Raw genomic sequence first — 19975 nt, 5'->3', positions numbered from 1 at the left:
CTGGTAGTTACAGGAATCTCCATGGAAGAGAATTTTTTTGGTTTTAATTTGGCAAGAAGCAACTCTCTCTGATCAACTAATTAGTCAAAACAAAACATTGGTAAGAACTAAGAATTTTTAATATGGCTAAAGCTATACTTCAGGTTGTGAATTAAGATAAAATAATTCAATGATGCAATGTATTTTAAGAGGTGGGGGTCTACCATGTTATCTCATGTTTCAAAAACCCATACTGAACAAAAATATCTACTATCTAATTGATAACTGATGAAGTCACTTTTTCTGCTAAATACAGTCATAGAAAAGTAAGGTTAATGAAATTAGAAGTTGTGCTTAAAAATAAAGATTTTACTTAATTTAAAATGCATGGAAATATCTTGATATCCTTTAAAATCTTCAGTAAGAGCATTTGCTTTTAGAAGTAGTATATCCCAGCAGACTTTGTGACACAAACCCAGACTGCTGCATTGAATTGAAGTAAGAGGACAAAAAGGTGAATAAGCACTCATTACATTACCTCTAAGATAAATCATCTAACCTGGACTTCCAGTTGCAAGAAAGAGAAATACAAAATTGTATGACTTTTACCCTTTAACTGATTTATATTCATACTGCGAAGCAGCATGTGCACGCTGAAAATTCCTGTGTATATCCCCTGTCTTCCAAATAGCAGCAGAAACTGATTTGAAACTTTTTAGTCTGGAAACAAAAATAATTGTGATTTGCTGAGCATCAGGCTTAGTATGAAATTAACATTTAGGAAAGCAGAAGGGGTTTGGGTTTTGGGTTTTTTTTCCCCAAAGAAATCACATTCAACTGAGCACCAATAATGTTGTAGTTTCTGCATCAGCATGACAACAGACCGAATTTTCAGGGCGTGAGAAGTATCTTCTCTTGCTGTAATACCTGATGATCCCACTTGTTCTTGACCATACACTACTGATACGCCAAACCATACGCTAGTTCTCCATCCTTCCTCCCACCCAGCTCAGCAGTGCAATAAATCATGTCACCACCTCTTTGTCAGTGTCAGTGTAAAGTCAGCCCAATTAGCTTAAACTGCTGACGAACGTAGTTTTCGCTAAACTGGCCAACTTTGCAGGAGAACAAATGCTCACACCATCTCTCCTGCTGGGTCTGCTGGGGAAGAGGAGAGCATCTTCCTGCAGAGGGGCAGAAACAAGCAGCTGGGAAATAGTAGCATCTCAAGCCACCTCCATTAAACAAGGAAAATAATCGTGTGCCCATGACCTCAGCTCATAAAAATAATGGGCACACGTTTAACAGCTTCGACAGAGCAGCACTAAGTTACACCAGCAGGGAATCCGGTCCAGTGTCTCAGCTTTCTTTTATAAAAAAGAGAAACTCTGAATCTCTTTCATCTCACCCAACCATGAGCTTCTTCAGTTTCTTAACCAGCATCTCTCTGAGTTTCTGCCAAACTCAGAGCATGAACACAATTCTGAGTATGTTCGTTCTTCCCCGAAGCGTCAAATGCACAAACCAGGACTTCCTTCTTGTCCCCAAAACAGGTGTGCCTTTCTGAAATCTTTTTTCCAAGACTGAATTAGTTATTACGGGGGATGAAAGGGCCTCTGACAGCATTAGATACACTGTCTGAAGAGTTTTCTTCCATGATCAGGGCTCTATGCCTCAAAGAAATATGACTAAGCATTTTCTCTGGGAGCCTGTGTAGGACAAGTATCAATACTACATACCGTGAAATCTAACACTTCTTGTCTAAGAGTGGACATTTTCTTCATTTCACCTTTTTGGATGAAAAGGAGGACAAATAGCAGAAAACAACTCTATTTTTAACTTATCGGGGATGGTGTTTACAGGAGAAATGTCACAATACTGAACAACGGGGCAAAAGCGGGGACCGTAACGTATGAGAAGGCTGCCTGGGCAGGCACAAGAGATGTGACCTCCTGACTTTTTGCCCCGTAGGAGACTCAATCAGAAGGTAAGAATACATCACACTGACATCTCCCTTCTTCCTCATTAGCCTGGAGGGTCAGGCCCTTCGGCAGCTGGGCATCCAAACACTGCCACTCTGATCAAAAAATCCACATTGTCAGAAAGAGAGTCAATGAAAGCCATCTTTTGATTATTTCTGTTGGCATATTTAAATTATTCAGCTAAGAATATAGTTAGCCCCCATTAAAATTCAAGTTGATGGTATATTCCATGCTCATTAGCTTTTTGAAATATTTTCTTCCCATGATGCGTAATTGAAAAATATGCATGGTGACTATCCCTGTGGTTAACCTTTAATTCCCTTCTTACCAATGTTCACTTAAATATTCAGCTTTGACAGGTACATTTTATTAGCTATCCGAAGAGCTGACCGAAGCAAAGGTCCTAAGCACTATCCCAAACACTCACCCTCTTCTTCATGTTTATTTTATAAGTTACCAGAAATACTGCTTATTCCACTCTGCAGTACTGTCCGTATGTTTTTCGTTCCTGGTTTTTTTTGTTGCTGTTTTTAGGGGAAGGGTATGGGAAAGAATAGTTTTATCTGTATTTTCAGTGTCTTGCCTTAGAAACAAAAAGCTCCCAGACTTGAATATTTTAAGGAAGAATTTGAGAGAAAAAACAAAATCTCAATTATCCTAAAAAGGGATTTTTTTTTGTCCCATTTTAAGCACGCTTTCTATTCTTCTTTATGGCTTTATAAGAGTATGCTAAGCGACAAGGAAATGAACCAGCTCATCACATTGGTCATTAATGTTTAGTATTTTCTTTTTGCAGTCTGTTGCATTTCCTCAGGACCTGACTGAAACTTATTTGCTGAGTTCCTTGGCTCAGCATGGGGAATATTTCTTACGGACCAAAGAGAAAAAATTACTTAAAATCTATTACTGCAGACTGCACCGAATGGCTCAAGGGACTGGCAATATGGTATTAAACATTTTATCTAGGTTACCCGTTCACATTTAGTCAGGTCTGCAGTGACCAAAAGTTACTGTGTCTGATAGTTTACTAGTGGTTTACATGATAGGAAATTACAGTCTTAAACCATTTCAGAGAGATGATTCTATATCCCCAAACCTAGCAGCACCTTTAGCAATAGCTGCCATAATCGTGGTGCTTTCCAAAAATTAATCTGCCTTAAAACGCACAATTGAATAATGAAGCCCTTTTCTGCGAATGCATGTTATCCAAAATCATGATCCCTTTGATAGAAAGACTTACTGAATCGATGTAGAAGGTGTTGGATCCCACAAAGGTGATAGCATCTTGCAGCTCATAGTTGTGCACCCCATTTTGGTAATCCTGGTAGGGCGTCACGGTAAGAGCGAAGGGCCCCACGCTGTGTTTGCTCCAGTTGGTCAGCTTCACCTCCAGCGGGATGGGGTCCCCCACTTTGCAGTCCACCACAATATCGCAGTCGCAAAGCTTGCCATCAATGAGGATATCTGCAAATCAAGAAAACAATTCCACATTATGTGGGACTCCTGCTTTAGAAACTGTATTAATCTTGATAGGAAACTTAACAAGAAACAGTAACCCAAATGAAACCAAGAGTGCATGACGGTTAACCTCAGGAAAGAAAACCCAGCGCTGCAGTGTTGTGTAGGATAGTGTTGCAGGGAAACTACTTGCAACAACCAGTTTATGAAGGTCTGATATCTGTCCACAGCTGTTGAAAAAGCTATGAAAAAACTCAATTATGATCTATACACAGGCACCCAAAGATATCTTTTTAACCTCCTTGCTTGCAGGCCAAAGCCACAGACAACTTCTCATGCTTCACCTGCAAATCAACAGCATCAGGTGAAGGGAAATACAAACAGGAATCATCAATACAAGTGGTAGCTAGATAGATCCAGGGCTGGATGCCCCTGTTCACATGTTACAGCCAGAATAAATCCTCCTGTATGGAGGTGACCTTTTGGAGCAGGACAGACACTGCCAGAACTTGCAATGTAATACATATATTAAAGTCCAGATTATAAGGAAAAAAGGGATTTTAAAATTATACAGCAGTACTACGAGCTTGTTCACTCTTTGCGCTTTAATTCATTCTGGGATTTCTATTTTTAACTTTCTACTTTTCTTTCCCTTACTGGGATAGCAGAAAATATAAAGCCTCTAAATTGGTTACTGCTGGGACAATGACAGCCGGAGTAATGTGTCCACTAACCTTGCCCATTTGCTTATACAGAACCAAAATGTTTCATTACCAACACACTATGAAATTGCTAGTCCAATTCCCCGCTCTGAAAGGGTTCGCAGTTGTGCAGTATTACTGTATTTTTCAGATGAGGGTTATCTCCGATGCACTATTAATACAGGAACATTTCTATTTCACTATGGGTTCACGTTCAGAGATAAGAGGAAGCGCTGGGCACATGTAAGAAAGCATCCCCTCTGTGAATACCTGTCCCCATGAGGCATTTCAATCACTCCAGCTCCTCCTCAGTCGCTTGCCTTATGACATACCACATATTATTCCTCTGCCAACAGCATCGGATTTACATTAGTAATATCCCCTCTTCAAGAAAAGACACTATTTTTATGCTTCAGGAGCTTTCACAGAAAAAAACATTTTACACCAAAGTGATTTTTTTTTTTTAAACTTATTTTTGTTTTGTTGCCTTAGATGAAAAACTACAAAATGATGCATGTTCTCATGATGCCCTTTAGCCGGGCAAACTGAAGAAGCCTTTAGCATAGCAACTGGAAAAAAAAAAAAAAAAAAAACTAGTGCCAAAGAAGAAACAAGTTCAGAAAGGGACATTGATTCCAGAGGTCAGGTCAGCAAAGCTGAACTACCCAGATGAAACCCCCTCCTTGACCAAAGCTGCCCAAATGCAGCAGCAAGTCCCAGATACAAGAGGCTTGGCAGAGTGAGCACAAAGAAACCCTGCAATGCTCAAGCTGCAGCTACCCAAAACCCATGCCGGTGTCCCAGCTGGAACAGTCCCCATGCCAAAACTAGCCTTTCCAAAGGAGATGCCCCGTTTTTGACAATGATAGCACTGGTGAGGCCACACCTGGAGTACTGTGTCCAGTGCTGGGCTCCTCAGTGCAAGAGAGACATGGACATACTGGAGAGAGTCCAATGAAGGGCCATGAAGAGGATTATGGGACTGGAGCATCTCTCCTATGAGGAAAGGCTGAGAGAGCTGGGACTGTTCAGCCTGGAGAAGAGAAGGCTCAGGGGGATCTTATTAATGATAAGGGAGGGTGCAAAGAGGACAGAGCCAGGCTCTTTCCAGTGGTGCCCAGTGACAGGACCAGAAGCAATGGGCACAAACTGAAACACAGGAGGGTCGCTCTGAACATCAGGAAACACTTTTTTACTGTGAGGGTGACCGAGTGCTGGCACAGGTTGCCCAGGGAGGCTGTGGAATCTCCTTCCTTGGAGATATTCAAAAGCTGTCTGGACTTCTGCCATCCTGGGCAACTGGCTCTAGGTGGCCCTGCTTGAGCAGGGGAGTTGGACTAGATGATCTCCAGAGGTCCCTGCCGACCTCAACCATTCTGTGATTCTGTGAAAGGAAGTTATAATCACCACTGCATTTTAGGAAAGGGCTAGCCATGTTTGGCCAATGCCATGTTTGGCATTGGATGTCTTTGCAATAGCACACTCTAACGTTAGGGGCTCTCCTGCCCAACATGATCAAATTGCTTCTTGCAGGACTGCCATAAGATCATGGAGGTGAAGTAGTGATTATAATGGTATCCCATTATCTGGGATTAACTGACTTGAATTTTTCAAAACACAAAAATGCGTGTGTGTGTAATCTTTATGCTTCCCAGCCTCCTGCCACAGAAGTGAAGTCCAGTTGCTTCCTTCAAAAGAACTGCATTTATATCAATTCATTACTTTATATCAGTTTATGTTTTCAAGCTTCTCCCTGCAAGGTAAGTGCTTTCATTTAAAAAAAAAAATTAAAAAAAATCTTGTTTTTTCTGGTTCCTCCAGCCAGCAGGTCTTACAGCTGTGAGAACGGTTAGCTCCCCAGACCAGCATAAACCTTCAGAAATACTCAGTGAGCTAAGTGGATGAATCTTTATTTTCAAGCTGCTTATCAACTTGCCTTTTAGCTTTAAAATTCGATGCTCTGCTGTAGGAATTGTAAATGAACCCTTTGCCCTCTGCCTCCACCTTTGTATCTAATAATAGCTCAAAGCATTGCTTCCCGATATCTTCATGTGAAAATAGAAAATCCAAACAAAAGGGAAGCAACTGTCTGGCTCAACCAGACTAATTTTCTTTCGTATTCCTAAAAAAATTCAATTAATTTAAGATTGATTTAAGACCATGTGTGTGCATACGTGCTTGTGTACATATTGAGAGATTATTTCCTTCCCTCCCAGCACACCCTTCCCTCTTGCAGTACCGAAGCCAAGGATCTCAATGAGATGTCAGATGAGAAAACACACACGGCTGGCGTGCAAAATACTATGGAAAGGAGTGTTTAAAAACAGTCCCCTTTCATCGGAGAGAACAGCTTGGTTTGACAGGCAGTTTTACTCCCTTCCTGACACAGAAAACATCTCATGGACCATACGGATTTGCTTTAATATTTTCATCCATGAACAGAGGAAAAGCCATGTGTACAGGGTCCCATTTCTGCAGATTCAGCTCACTCACACAGATGGCATATAAAAGCTGAGACTGCTCACACCACTGCTGTGAGAGTGAATCATTATTGGCTTCAGTATACAGTAGCTCTGAATCAGAAGACACAGTTGCTAGCACAGAAGACAGTGGTGGCCATATCTCCATCTTCCAAAGATTCAGAGACAAGATAAACAGTATTTCAGAAAATTAGAAGGAACAAGTTTAATGCAAACAGCATATATAAATTACATAAAAAAGGTGGAAGCATAAACTCTGGCTGTCAGAGGGAAAAAGGCACAAAGACCTAGCAATCTCCTCCTAAATAAAAGTTAAAGCCTTTTTTAAGTACTTTAATAACCCAACAGAATGCTGCTTCTCCCACCCCTTCTTGCTCATTTACCTACACGTCTGCTATGTTGGCATCCTTGGGTGCCAACATTACCCTGCAATGCTTGATAGCCATGAAAAAAGGAAAGACACAGTCTTTTGCACCCACGAACAGGCATGGGACCGCTCTGAGGAGGTGCAGGATATTTTATTTCTAGGACCTTCTCTAAGTGATTATTTTACCAAGGGAGAAAATGTTCAACACATTTTGGAAGGCAGAGGATGAGGATGATACAAGCCACTGAGAATCATAGAATCAGAATCATTTAGGTTGGAAAAGACCCTTAAGATCATCAAAAGAATGGGTGAGAAAGGTGATTGGAAAGCCTTGCTTTGTCACTGATGGCCTTAGCCAAGCCTCTTAAGATCTCGATGAATTCACCTTTTAGATGGAAAAACTACTTCATGGCCAGTTGATAGGTGATGCTTATTGACACCACAATGGCTGGGAGACCGTTATATGAAAATAATACATCAGATTTCATATAGCGTCTGTCTTTCAGGATCTCAAAACTCAAGAAAAGGGAATGAATGTTACTAACGGGAAGACAACCACTATTCCACAAGAAAAACAATTTACCATCACCTGCCAGGTGCACTTCTGTCTACATCACCCAAAGGAGCAGCTTGGAAATGAATACCAAACATTATTAACATTTTGTGTTATTTACTCTGCTGATGCTAACACACAGTAAGTTGTTCTTGCTACTTTGTCAAGTTTCCACGTGAGCACTCGCAACTCATTGGCCCACCTGTACGTCAAGAGTCCTGAGTCATGGCTAATTGCATTTCCGCACCCGACTCCCTAGTTGCCACTGTGGAAGTTTAATTTTGGAAAGCCGCATACAAATACATGTTTAATCTCAGTGGAAACGCACATTCCAGCAATGTTTACTCTCCTCACTCAAGTTTGGGTTGATTTTAAAAAACAGGCTGCAGAGGAAGGCAGGGTGTTTGTGCTCATCTTTACAGTCGGGGGTGGAGAAATTTCCATTGGATATTTGCTTTTAAATTTGATGTTGAATCCCGAACTGAAGCAGATGCATTGGTCTCTGCCATTCGCTGCAGCTGGGAACCTGTCTCAAGACGTCGAGCAAACGCCTCACAGAGGCATAGCTTTGCACAAACAAGTAGGTCAACAAAACTCAAGGCAAGAGATGCCCAAATGAGTAAATACGTCTCACACAAGTGGTAAAAGAGATCTTCAAACCCAGCAAAGCAAGCCTTGCTCAGCTGTACTGTGATAGGGGAATTTTAGTCAACCATTTTTTATGCTGTTAGAGCTGTTCCCAAATACTAGTTTTACTCATCTCGGTCTGCAAACTGGGAGAGCTACGGTCTGAGGAGGGGAGAGGAGCAGCAGCAACGCTGATGTCTCTAGAAAATGCCCATTAGGTACTTGGATGGAGGAAAGCCAAAGACCAAGAGCCCAAGCCACAGTTGCTGCAGTGAAAGTCTCGCAGAATGATTCAGTTTTTCTGTGTTCACCAAATCTAAAGTGCTGATTAAAATGTCTGCCCAGGCCAGCTTTACTTCTAATTGCCCTAAAAGAGCAAGGAAAGGGCCAGCCATTCTGTTTGGAACAACTACCGTTTTGTTTTTTTTTTTTCTCCTGTCCTCTTCTGCAAGAATGTTTGTTCAGGATTTTGCAAGGAACTTAACAATGCAAAGAGAAATCTTTTTTTCTTTTTTTTTTTATTTTTTAAATCAGTCATTTAGAAATAGGTTGAACAATTCTGTCCGTTTCTGATCTTACATCTTGTGGAGATGGAAGAAAGATCAGAATGGAGGAAAAAACCTGTACTACAGGCGAACTCTGCGTACTGTAAGGTACAGAGCAAGCTGATCCTGCCTGTCTCCAAACAAGCAAGCGCCCTGTCCCTCCTCTCATGCTGCATGTCAGGTCAGCAACAGTTTTAGCAGCCTGTGATTTGGGGTTCAGTCGGCTGCTTAGAGGAGCTGGCAGGCAACGTGTCGTTCTGTTGAGACAACAGGCTCATTGAATTTTCTTAGGTATCTCCTCCAATATATGAACCTAAACACTGTTTCTGTTTCCCCTCTTCCCACTTGTTCTCCCTCATGTAGACCAATTCCCTTTCATTTTCGAAACCATTCATGCAAATTATTTACACACAGAGATATAGCATTGGTTACATTTGTTTGTCTATTATGAGGTCCTGCAGTGTTTTCAGAGCTGAATACATCCATACAAAAGATATTTCTATGAATATAAAAACTGTGTTCCCTGTCACTCTCATCATGAAAATGCTGAATGGTTATTTAATAACACGACAGCCTCATAGCTATTTGCACAAAATCTTCTGTCTGTGATTCGGATCTGCTCCTCACACTAAACCTGAGCATCTTAACTTGGAATAACATCCTCGTGTTCATTCATGGTTATACGGACAGAATACTGAGCCAAATCCATCCCCTGCATAATTTCATTGCAGTCAATAGTAACAGAGCACAGAGGTATACAGATGTTTGTATTGTAACAGGTTCAAATGACACGAATTCGAATTCGTGAAATTACGAATTCGACAGCCGGCTAAACATGAGCCGGCAGTGTGCCCAGGTGGCCAAGAAGGCCAATGGCATCCTGGCCTGTATCAGAAATAGTGTGGCCAGTAGGAGTAGGGAAGTGATTGTGCCCCTGTACTCGGCCCTGGTGAGGCCGCACCTCGAATACTGTGTTCAGTTTTGGGCCCCTCACTACAAGAAGGACATTGAGGTGCTGGAGCGTGTCCAGAGAAGGGCAACGAGGCTGGTGAGGGGTCTGGAGAACAAGTCTTATGAGGAGCGGCTGAGGGAACTGGGACTGTTCAGCCTGGAGAAAAGGAGGCTGAGGGGAGACCTCATCGCTCTCTACAACTCCCTGAAAGGAGGTTGTAGCGAGGTGGGTGTTGGTCTTTTCTCCGAAGTAACAAGCGATAGGACGAGAGGAAATGGCCTCAAGTTGCGGCAGGGGAGGTTTAGATTGGATGTAAGGAAAAATTTCTTTACTGAAAGAGTGGTGAAACATTGGAACAGGCTGCCCAGGGAAGTGGTGGAGTCCCCATCCCTGGAGGTATTTAAAAGACGTGTAGATGAGGCACTTAGGGACATGGTTTAGTGGGCCTGGTGGTGTTGGGTTGACGGTTGGACTCGATGATCTTAGAGGTCTTTTCCAACCTCTATGATTCTATGATTCTATGATTCTATGAATATCTCACCTTGTCAACCACTGCTAGTCCTGTCCTAGAAAGTGTACTTACACTCAGAGCCTGCTGATCCAAAACGCCTACGGACCTGAAGAGTTCAGCTCCTCTTTGGGTCAAGGCTCTTGGACAGGGATGAAAAAAAAATACAGGAAAAGATATGAACAAACCAGTGCAGCTTCCTGCAAGTAGCCACAACCCAGAGATCTTCAGCTAACGTAGGGGCACGAACCTGAAAACAGGAAAGTTGGCAGAGGATGGGATGACTGAACATGAATACAGGCTAGTGAAAGAGGCAATTGCTTTCACAAGACCTCTGAGCTGCCTGATTGCTGGCAGACTTCCCATCCCCAAACATTTCACAATTGAATTAAGGACACTTTATTCGCTCCAAAAGCAATTAAAAATAAAAACACAGTTAAAATATAGTTCCAACAACAATAAGTAATTAGTCTTTGATAATTGTCTGTGTCATCCTAGTTAATCACTCTTTTGCTGTGGCCAGTATGCTGATGACAGATCCCGACTGGTCCGATTATTGTTCCTGCCAAATTGTTTCGAGTTTGTGTCTGTTCTTAACTCTGTGATGACAACGGACTGAGGATGCTGCAGCATCCCCGTTGGACTCGCTTGCAAAAGGATTTTTCAACGCTGTGCATTTGGATTGAGCAAGCTTTCTTCCTCCAAACCAGTACGGCGTTTATGTCCAATTTTAAACCCCAAATCTATCCTTAGCAGACACATGATCAGCATTCAATTTCAATGCTACTTGATCTCGGCTGTAAACATTTAGATGTAGTACAATCTTCTTCAATTAACTCTAAATACCAGGGTCACGGTAGCTGAAAAGAGAAGCATGAACGTGTCTAGTGCTCTGGGGTTTGGCTGCCTCCAAATTTTACTTGGGATCTTAAAACAGCAAACCTGAATGCACATTAACCACAGATTTATTTAAGAAATGAGTTGTTCAGTTTAACCTCGCTGGCTTTGGTGGGAGTTATTTTATTTTGCACATGCCTTTTACGACAGACATTTCTCCTGCCCTGTGAAATTGCTGGCACACGGACGGCACCTGCTTGTCTCACTCCTCCTCCGGCAGCCAAGATAACCTGCCATTTGGTGATCAGCCCAATTTGCTACGAAAGTGAAAATCACTTCAGAGTTTGTACTGCTTGTGTCCAGTCCTAATCTAAGTGCTCAAAGGCAGACCCCTAAAATTTTAAAATTCTCAAAGCTCTCTGTTTTCCAGTGAGCCTGAGCTCCTTTTGACTTATTTTAAAATATTCCATGACATAGCCTCAGCTTGCTTAAATAGTCTCATTTCTGAATGTGGGCCAACCCCTTTTTATCTATTTATCACAAGCAGGCTCACAGAAGACTTCTTTTGATTATCTGCTACACAGCCAGAAGGTCAGGCTGGCATACAGTGTATGCCTGTGTTTTGAAATTTCATGATCCCAGGATTTGCATGTTATTTTAGGTTACTGAAAACTTTATTTCTATAGCTTGTATGTGGCAGGACTATTTTCAGAGCATTCTTACCCTGCCTTGGGAAAAAAAAAAAAGGAAAAAGGAAAGGAAAAAAAGGAAAAAAGAAAAGCCCTATATTACATTTAAACAAAACTAATCCATACTAGGATATATCATATAACACTATCTTTTGTATACTGGCAGCTTCATGCAAAACCGCTGCAGGTCATGAATAACATGGCTTAACCTACAGCTTACTGAAAGAAAATCACCTTATTCCTCACTGGTTGCAAATGAGACTTAAAATTTTCTCCTTCTTTCTGCCATTCTACAATGATGGACCGCTTCCTCTGCAGAGGAGATTTTTAAAGGTGTCATGTAACCTTTGTGAGAGTTTCTGACTTGTGGCTGAAAAGTTAATGGTAAAAAAAGAGTCTGTAGCCCTTATGTGCGGGGTTGGGAGTCTGTCTGATCTCAAAGCAGGTTTAGTCTAGACACTACATAGATTGCAGACCTCCAGGGAGCGTTATCTGCTCTAGAAATCAGTGATAAGGATGGTGATTGTGGCATATTCCCTATGGAGATAGTAATGACCTAGCACACGGTCACAAAAGAAGTAATGCCTACTTAACAGCAGGGACACAAAACTAGGCTCCTGTACTCAACTCTGTGCATGCAAAGTCAAATATGTGGATTTCGCCACACAATCTACTTACCTAAACTCTCACTGCATATGGCAATATGGAAGTGGAAAATGTTTTTCTGGATTTTCTACTGTTTCAAGTGGAACCAGTATTTTCCGCATTATCCATTCAACAGGCACAGAGCGGTGCTCTGGACTCTCACATAGATAAGGGATCATACCTAACAGGTAGCTATTTTTTAAATTGCTAGTTAAGCTAATCCTATGTGTAGTATAATTGTCATATTTGAGGAGTAATTGGGGCTCCTGTAGGATGAAATATACTATTTACTGTCTGAAGCAGAAGGAACTCAAACACGGATGAGAAGAGAGATGAGACGGGAGGTATCTCCATGCTCAGATGTATAGAGACATAGGGGCAGGATGCTTTAAGAAAGCAAAAAAAAATGTTACTGATTATTTCAAGAAAAATGATGGGTACGTGACCCATTTCCCATGCTTGTCTTAAAAAAGAACCGTGAAATATCGCATGAGGTGTCCAGGCTGTAAGAATTTTTGTATCCTTGTAGAGCAGCCAAAGCCTGGTACGAGACAATATATAACCCCCTATTAACAGGCAGGTAGATGATTTACCACATTTCAGTAACTGTGTAAATATGAGCACTAGGACACTGAGCCTCACGGGCCTCCTTTAGCCCAACCATGATTGAAGCGCAATGAGCTGAGCTAAATGAGAGATATTAAACAACTCCAGGTACAAACGCTGTATCGCAGCACTTTATGTACAGGGAAGGCGTGACGTGTGGTTACCAGACTACATGGGGCTAATGTCTACAGACCGGAGTTGCTCAAAAGCAGGGCTGCACATTAAAATGAACATATTCTTAATGAAGTTTCTTTGAATTTCAGTCATAGCATATTTCAGTCTAATGACTCTAAGTTGTTTTACTTACCAGTGGATTGAGTTAATTTTTTACTATTTTCCCTATGTATAGTTAGTCCATTCTGCCACTTTTGCATTAAGACATGAGACAGTAATCCAGGTAGATGTGACTTGGAAACTATCAAGCCCTACTATGGTGCTATGACTTCTTTATTCTGATTGTATCCTTCTTCTACATCATGACCTGTCTCAAAATCCAGTTTGAATCCACAAAAGAACTGCACTAATAGATATATGTAGATGGAAGTTTTCAGTCATCCTCTGTGACACAAATCCATATTCTTCCTTGATAGATAGGATATGAACACACAAATAACAATCAAACTTCCTGAAAACAAGAAATCTTTAAGCCTGGAGTCATCAACCCAAACAACTTTTGGCCTCTCTCTGAGATCTTTCTGTTAATAATTTACTACTTGCTAAAACTGAACATGCTCAAAACCTAGCTCCTGCATTATTCATGAAGTCCTTTCCTTTCCATACCTGTCTTAATTTCAGAAATAAAATCAGACTCTTTCCTGCCAATCTCGGCTTTCTCTTTGACTTGATCTCCTCTCATGACTCACACCTCCAGGCTGTGATTAAATCCTGATGCCACTTTCTACGAAACTTCTCCAAATTTGACCTTTTCGCTCTGCCTACATTGCCAAACCCTTGCCTAAGATCTAATTGGATTATAAGCCTTAAGAATTAAAATCTCTTCATGTCTGCTTTTGACACCTCCAAACTACTTCCTTTCTATCCTACTGAAGACCTTGCTTTAAAGATTGTCCTGTAGGTCTATAACCCGGTTATGTGCACCTGACCTTGCACAGACATCATTTCCAGCTTGTCTACTTTCTAGCTATAGCAGTAGAGCTCAGCCCAGGCTAAATTCTCACACACTGACCCAACTTTTCCCGTGCAAGCTGAAACCTGTTGCTGAGGTCACGCAGTAATACTCACAGAAACCTGCTACCTGATTGCTACAGAGGTGGCAAGCTGTGCTCATTGCTACCTATGGGCTACAACTTGCGTGCAAAACTACTTCTCTCCTATTCCTCTGTTACGCTATTTTCCTTATTCCTTTCCCCTGCTAACCTTTTTTTTCATATAACATATATACTTCTATAGCGTATAGATAAAATACATACATACATACACATACATATGTATATATATAATACTAGACTATAAGCCCTTAGGGACAACAATAGTCATGTTCCTAAGAGCTTAGCAGAACAATCTGTATGGCACTTAGAACTATGCAGACCTATTTTCCTGGGATGTCCAGCCAGCATTGCTAGAGAATAAGAAACAATAAAAGAAATAACCTTAAATAAATTAAAAATATCTATATATGTGTATTTCAAACCTCAAGGCTATCCGGTGAGACAAGGAAGTGAGCACTGTACCAGTTTTCCAAATGGGGACACTGAGACATTTTAGGAAGCAGTTAACCTGTCCTGTGAGGAGCAGCCAGGAGTTTTCACTGAGCAGAAATGAATGCATAAGCTACCCGGTAGAATTGAGAGGGGAAGGTGACTTCCAGAAGATAGAGAAAAACATCTTAATTGTAAGCTTTCAAAATCCCTATGCTGGCTCATTGAGGTACCAACTCCTTACGGGAATAAGTCTTACACTAAACTGAATGTGAAACCTGAGGATTATAGGACATGCAGGAAGGGAGAGAGAGGATAAAAGGAAACCCAACCATAAGGAAAAGTAAACCGAAATAAAAATAATGCTATTTAAAGGAGAATTCTTTGCTAAAAGAGTTAAAGTAAGAACCTAGAAACCCTTTCTTCCCCATCACTGCATTTTGAAGGAATGGAGACCTCAGATATCAGCACAGTGAAGTGCAGAGAGGATGAAAACTTTGTGTTTAAATAAAACTACAAATTAAATATTGGAGGGGAGAGAAGAAAAGAAACACTATGTTCAGCTAGAGAGAGTAAAAAACTAAATCCTCTCTGTACCCGAGACTGCAAGCCATGCCTTGAGCTTCACCTGTCAAGTGCTGCAAAGCATTCCTGCAAACCCCTCTCCTTTTAATTGGCCATTCGGGTGGCAAAACCGTTCCTCGCTCAAACCCTGCAACCATGCTCCAGCCTGCGGAGCAGCTAAAAATAAGCAATGAGCAGGTGTCAGATTTTGGCCTTTTATCTTCAGCTTTTAAAAGACAGATACAATTATGGGCAAATCGGTGTAGTGCGGTGGCTGATTAGGTCTCTTTTCTAAGAATTATTTGCACAAGGCTCTGTGCGCAGACCGGCCAGAGCTATCAGCTCATCTACAGAAACAGTATTGTGTCTGCTGTACCTTCTAGAGACGCACAGATGCATAAGCAGAGGAAAGAAATCATTAACTCCTCACCCTCCATGGCAGGCAAAGCAGCACTGCATCGTCTGACAAGCTCTCACTGGTGCAATCTTTCAATGGTTTACGTATTTCGAGATTAGGTGTGTATGTTTGATACACACCGGTGGAATGCCTAAGAAATGAAGAGAGGCTGTAAAGCATAGGAAGTTGACAAAGCTGACAAAATTGAAGCTAAAAGTCTTCAAAATTCAACATATGGAAAGACTGTATGGCTTCCTAAGTTGTACCTCTGAGGTCATGTGTCATTTTGTGGATTTACATGAAGTGATACTGACTGCACCTTGTTTCCTCCTACAAAACACAAACAAAAAATCCTCCCAAACCCCATCACCTCTGTACCTGCAGGGACCAGATTTTTAACTTTATAAAAATCCATGGATTTACATTACCTAGGGATCTGGCAAAAGATATTTCATGGAGGTTTTTTTTGGCGGTGCAGGAAAAAAAAAGTTGGGTTTTTTTTTTAATTAAAAAAAAACAGGAGGCAAAGGGGGAAAATAGCTTTTGCTATTTTGAACTGATCCAAGAAATGAAGCTACCCATTTCATATGAAGAGGCAACTTTCCTTGCAGTCTTAATACAAAGACTGAGAGTGCATGTCAGGGCGTCCTGGTTGCCACCCCAGTCCCAGAAGCAGTTCTGCCAAAGCAATAGCCCTGGGAGGGCACTATTAAAAAATGTCTCCTCATGCCATCTACATCGTTACTGCTGTTTGGATAAGTATAGCCCCCAAACTGTGGATATGGGATATACCCTTTAGTGCTAACTTACCATCCTTACATCCAAACCCAGAGAGGTTTTATATGTATCCTCATTATGTAAAATAGGAGAGGAGAGAGGATCATTTTGTCCTGATCCTTTCTAAACTCCTAAAGAAGTAAAAGTTTTCAGTGGAAAAAAAAAAAAGTTTTTTTCCTGAAATTTTCAGGTCTCTAGCAAGAGTTTGGGGTATGTGTTTCCATAAATATTTTTGAAGTAAAAGAGTGAAGAAAAGCTTATGAGCTGGTTGGAAAGTATATAAAGCAAACAGTGACATATAATGGAACTGTTCCCAAGAGCATTTGCGATTTCAACAAGTACAAGGCATTGGGAGTTAACCACTGTATTATGTGGTTTGTCTTTTCCAGCATTAATTTGTGAAAAAGTCTATCTTTTATACACTTGCAATCCAAACAAATGAACAAATTAAAAGAACTAAGCACACAAACCATGCTGGGCAATAAAGCATCACAGCCAAATGCTGTCAGTAATCTATATTCACATTGTATTACACGAACTGACCCAGAATTAACTATGGCTGCCCTCTCCTGGAAAACTCTCTAAAACAGATGAAGTTCTCACTCATCCATTTCCATTAATGGCATTAGCATGCTTAGTGGCAAGACCACAGGAGAACATGACAACCGGCTAAACAGCTACGAGGAAGCAGTAACAAGCGACAATAGAATTGAACTATTTTTCCATAAAGGTCCCAAAGAGGTATTATAGTCCTCCCTGTAAACCAGGGTGTACAATTGAGCTCACTCAGAGAATACAAACTCTGTGGTTCCTGGCTTAAAGTTTCGGAATGGATGTCAAATGTCAGGTTGGGAGTAAGAAGAAAAAAACTTGCAGTCACTTCCTAGAAGATCTTCACATTAGAGACCTGACCATGAGCTTTAGGAAACTTCAGTTGGGAATCTTAGTTCCCTTGAGGTTCACTGGTCGAGCACTTGCAACATGAGCCCATGTGCTCCAAGAGGGGACTCAGTGCTGGCACCAGGCTCAGCAGACCATAATGCAAGAGCCTGCTGGTACGTGTTTGTGCACATCCTGAGCGCTCTTACTTCACTCTGCAAATAAAGATGGCATTCCCAGATGATCTGAGAACAAATGAGGATGGGGCAAGGAGGAGATAGCCACTTGCACTACATGCGTGGGGAGAAGCAGAGGACATCCAGCCTGACCTGGCATAGGTGAGTCAAAGAAGAGATGCTTTCAAGGAAGGGAAAAGGTGCATCCAATCTTCACAGATCTTAGTATGAGTCAACAAAATGTCCTGACCCATAGTGTCAGACATTATTGCTGGAATACAATATTAGTGCAGGTGGCTTCAGCCTCCTGTCCATAGCTGCATGGACACCTGTTAGTACACCATTCATGGGCCTTTTCTCTGAAGAGATTTCTTGCTTGAGCCCACTCAATATGAATCTTTTAAAATCCTTCCTTGAGAAATGACAAACATCATAAGACGGTAATTTGGGAAGATCACTGGTCAAATCCCAGTTATTACTTCTTCCATAAAGGTATCACTGAGGTTCCTGAGCCATATCTAGTGACAAAAGCACATAGTTACACGCTAATATGGTAGAAGCAGGATGAGATTTCATGAGATTTAGATACCAAATTGGTCAGTAGAGAATCCCTGATCAAAACAAATGAAACAAAAATCAGAGGTGAAAAATTACTCACCTTCATGAGAGGTTTGACTTTGAAAGGGTTCTAAAAATAACATCAGTCTTAAAGATCTATCAGAGTAGGATAATCTGTTAAAGTGAAGCATCTCATTCAAAACTATAAAAAGCATTTAAAATCTATAAAATTAAGTTCGGGCATTTTAGAAACTCAGTAGTAAATAGCTACAGATGTAGAACTTTCCTATCTTTTCTTCCCTGTTTTCCTCTCTCCACATTGCTCCTGACCATTTCTTAGTGTCTCTTGCATTTGCCTCTGACAGCAATCACAGTGTACCAGGCACTGTATGGAAACAGGCAAAATCTCTGTCCTTAAATAATCACTTTGTCACGTAATGACCGGTGAAATCTCCATGTATGCAAAGAGCCCTTTCAGATGCCACATTCAATTTGCCTCAGTGAAAAGTAGCCGTAATAGAAAGCAGATGCTCCACAAGGAGTTTGCCAGCTGTTGAAGTGACGTGCAGATGTTGAGCACACTGAACTCCAAACATTTGACCTTCCAGTATAAAGGGAACGCACTCCCTGTCTTAAAAACACTGAGCCAAGATCTTTGGTACCATAAAATGCAATAAAGTTAACATTAGTCTCAAGTTTCTTACACAAGTACAGAAGCAACAAACCCACAAAACAAAACGAAACACTGAAAAATTATAGAAAAACAGTGGGGAATTGTCTTTGACAGGAAAGATCAATTCCAGTTGTCTTTAATGACCTGAATCATACAAAACACAACTGTAGCATCCATCCTCTTGTTTTCCCAATTTTATTTGTAGTTAGGCTCCATTTTTACATTCCGGAGCGTGGCAGTCTCAAGTGAAAAATGCTCTGTAAGAGCAAAGGTCCATTTCCTCTGACACTTTTCTTTGAGATCTAATTTAAATTAGTATCACTATCTTCTCTCTAAAAAGTAGGGTAAAAAAACTAATAAAATTGTTAATTGCTTGAAAATAAGGCAAGCTTGACCTACTCGTACTTAATTTAAGTATTTGTCTAAGAAAAGAAGCCAGTATCTGCCACAGTGTGCCAACACTTGTTATTAACAACAATCTGAAAATCAACTTCTTGAAGGGGGACCCTGGCCGGAATTGAATATTCTCTCACATCAAAGAACAACTACCAGTAAAGACCGACAGGAGATCTATTGGCACATACAAGTTTTATTTATTTTTTAACATCTCAAAGTCATTCAGCAGAATGGACTGCTGTCTTTACCATCCCAAAGCACCTCATTAAAGGAGTGAGTTAATCAAGTATATTCTGCTAATGAGAAAACATGATTAAAAAAGTTCAGAGAAGTGAGAATAAGGAAAAAATTTAACAGAGCAGTCAACCTCTTTCCAACCTAGGAACATACCCGTGGTTCATAACATGTAAGCTGTAGTTGGGTTAACAAAACATAAGCTGTAGTTATGTCTTCTGTGAGTAAACAGTAATTAACCTGGTCAAAAATTCATGGGGATACTTTCTGATAGGAATCCATGGGGGTAGTTTCTAGCAATTTTTTTTTCCTGCCTACATTTTGATGGTCTAGAAAGGAAGGTTCTTCCAGCCCTATGACACATAAAATAACTGCAATTAATATACATGACCTGTACACTCTTTCTGTATGGCTTTGGCATTTGGGCCTCCTGCATTTATTTTAAATTTGGTGTTAGGACCTTGCTGAGCTCATGATATGTGTAATTATCCATGTATGCATCCACTAGGTTTATAGAGAAATACATGTAATCACTCACTCCAGGTATCAGGTTCGTAGTTAAGATAGCTAATTGGCTATTATTTGCTAGTAGCTATCTACATATACAGCTACATCATACACTTTTTACCGTGTCAGCTTCCTTTGCCCATTGACCCACCCATTTGAGAGTCACTGTAGCATTTAAAATCTTGGGCATTTTCATATATGCCTTGTCCATTCCTGTCCACAGCTCA

The 19975-nt window shown here is 40.9% G+C and overlaps 1 protein-coding gene across 2 annotated transcripts in view; it reads right to left on the bottom strand.

Annotated features, from left to right (window-relative positions):
- The window catches only part of TRAPPC9 (trafficking protein particle complex subunit 9), a 549779-nt gene that overhangs the window by 6949 nt on the left and 522855 nt on the right, over nucleotides 1-19975 (bottom strand). For both annotated transcript variants that reach the window (XM_076329044.1, XM_076329045.1), the window contains one exon: nucleotides 3202-3425. In XM_076329044.1, the coding sequence (XP_076185159.1) occupies nucleotides 3202-3425 (224 nt within the window). The remainder of the gene's footprint in view (nucleotides 1-3201; nucleotides 3426-19975) is intronic.

Source organism: Aptenodytes patagonicus, chromosome 2, assembly GCF_965638725.1.
Source record: "Aptenodytes patagonicus chromosome 2, bAptPat1.pri.cur, whole genome shotgun sequence".
In the NCBI taxonomy this organism is placed as follows: Eukaryota; Metazoa; Chordata; class Aves; order Sphenisciformes; family Spheniscidae; genus Aptenodytes; species Aptenodytes patagonicus.
This window is presented reverse-complemented; position numbering and strand designations above follow the sequence as displayed.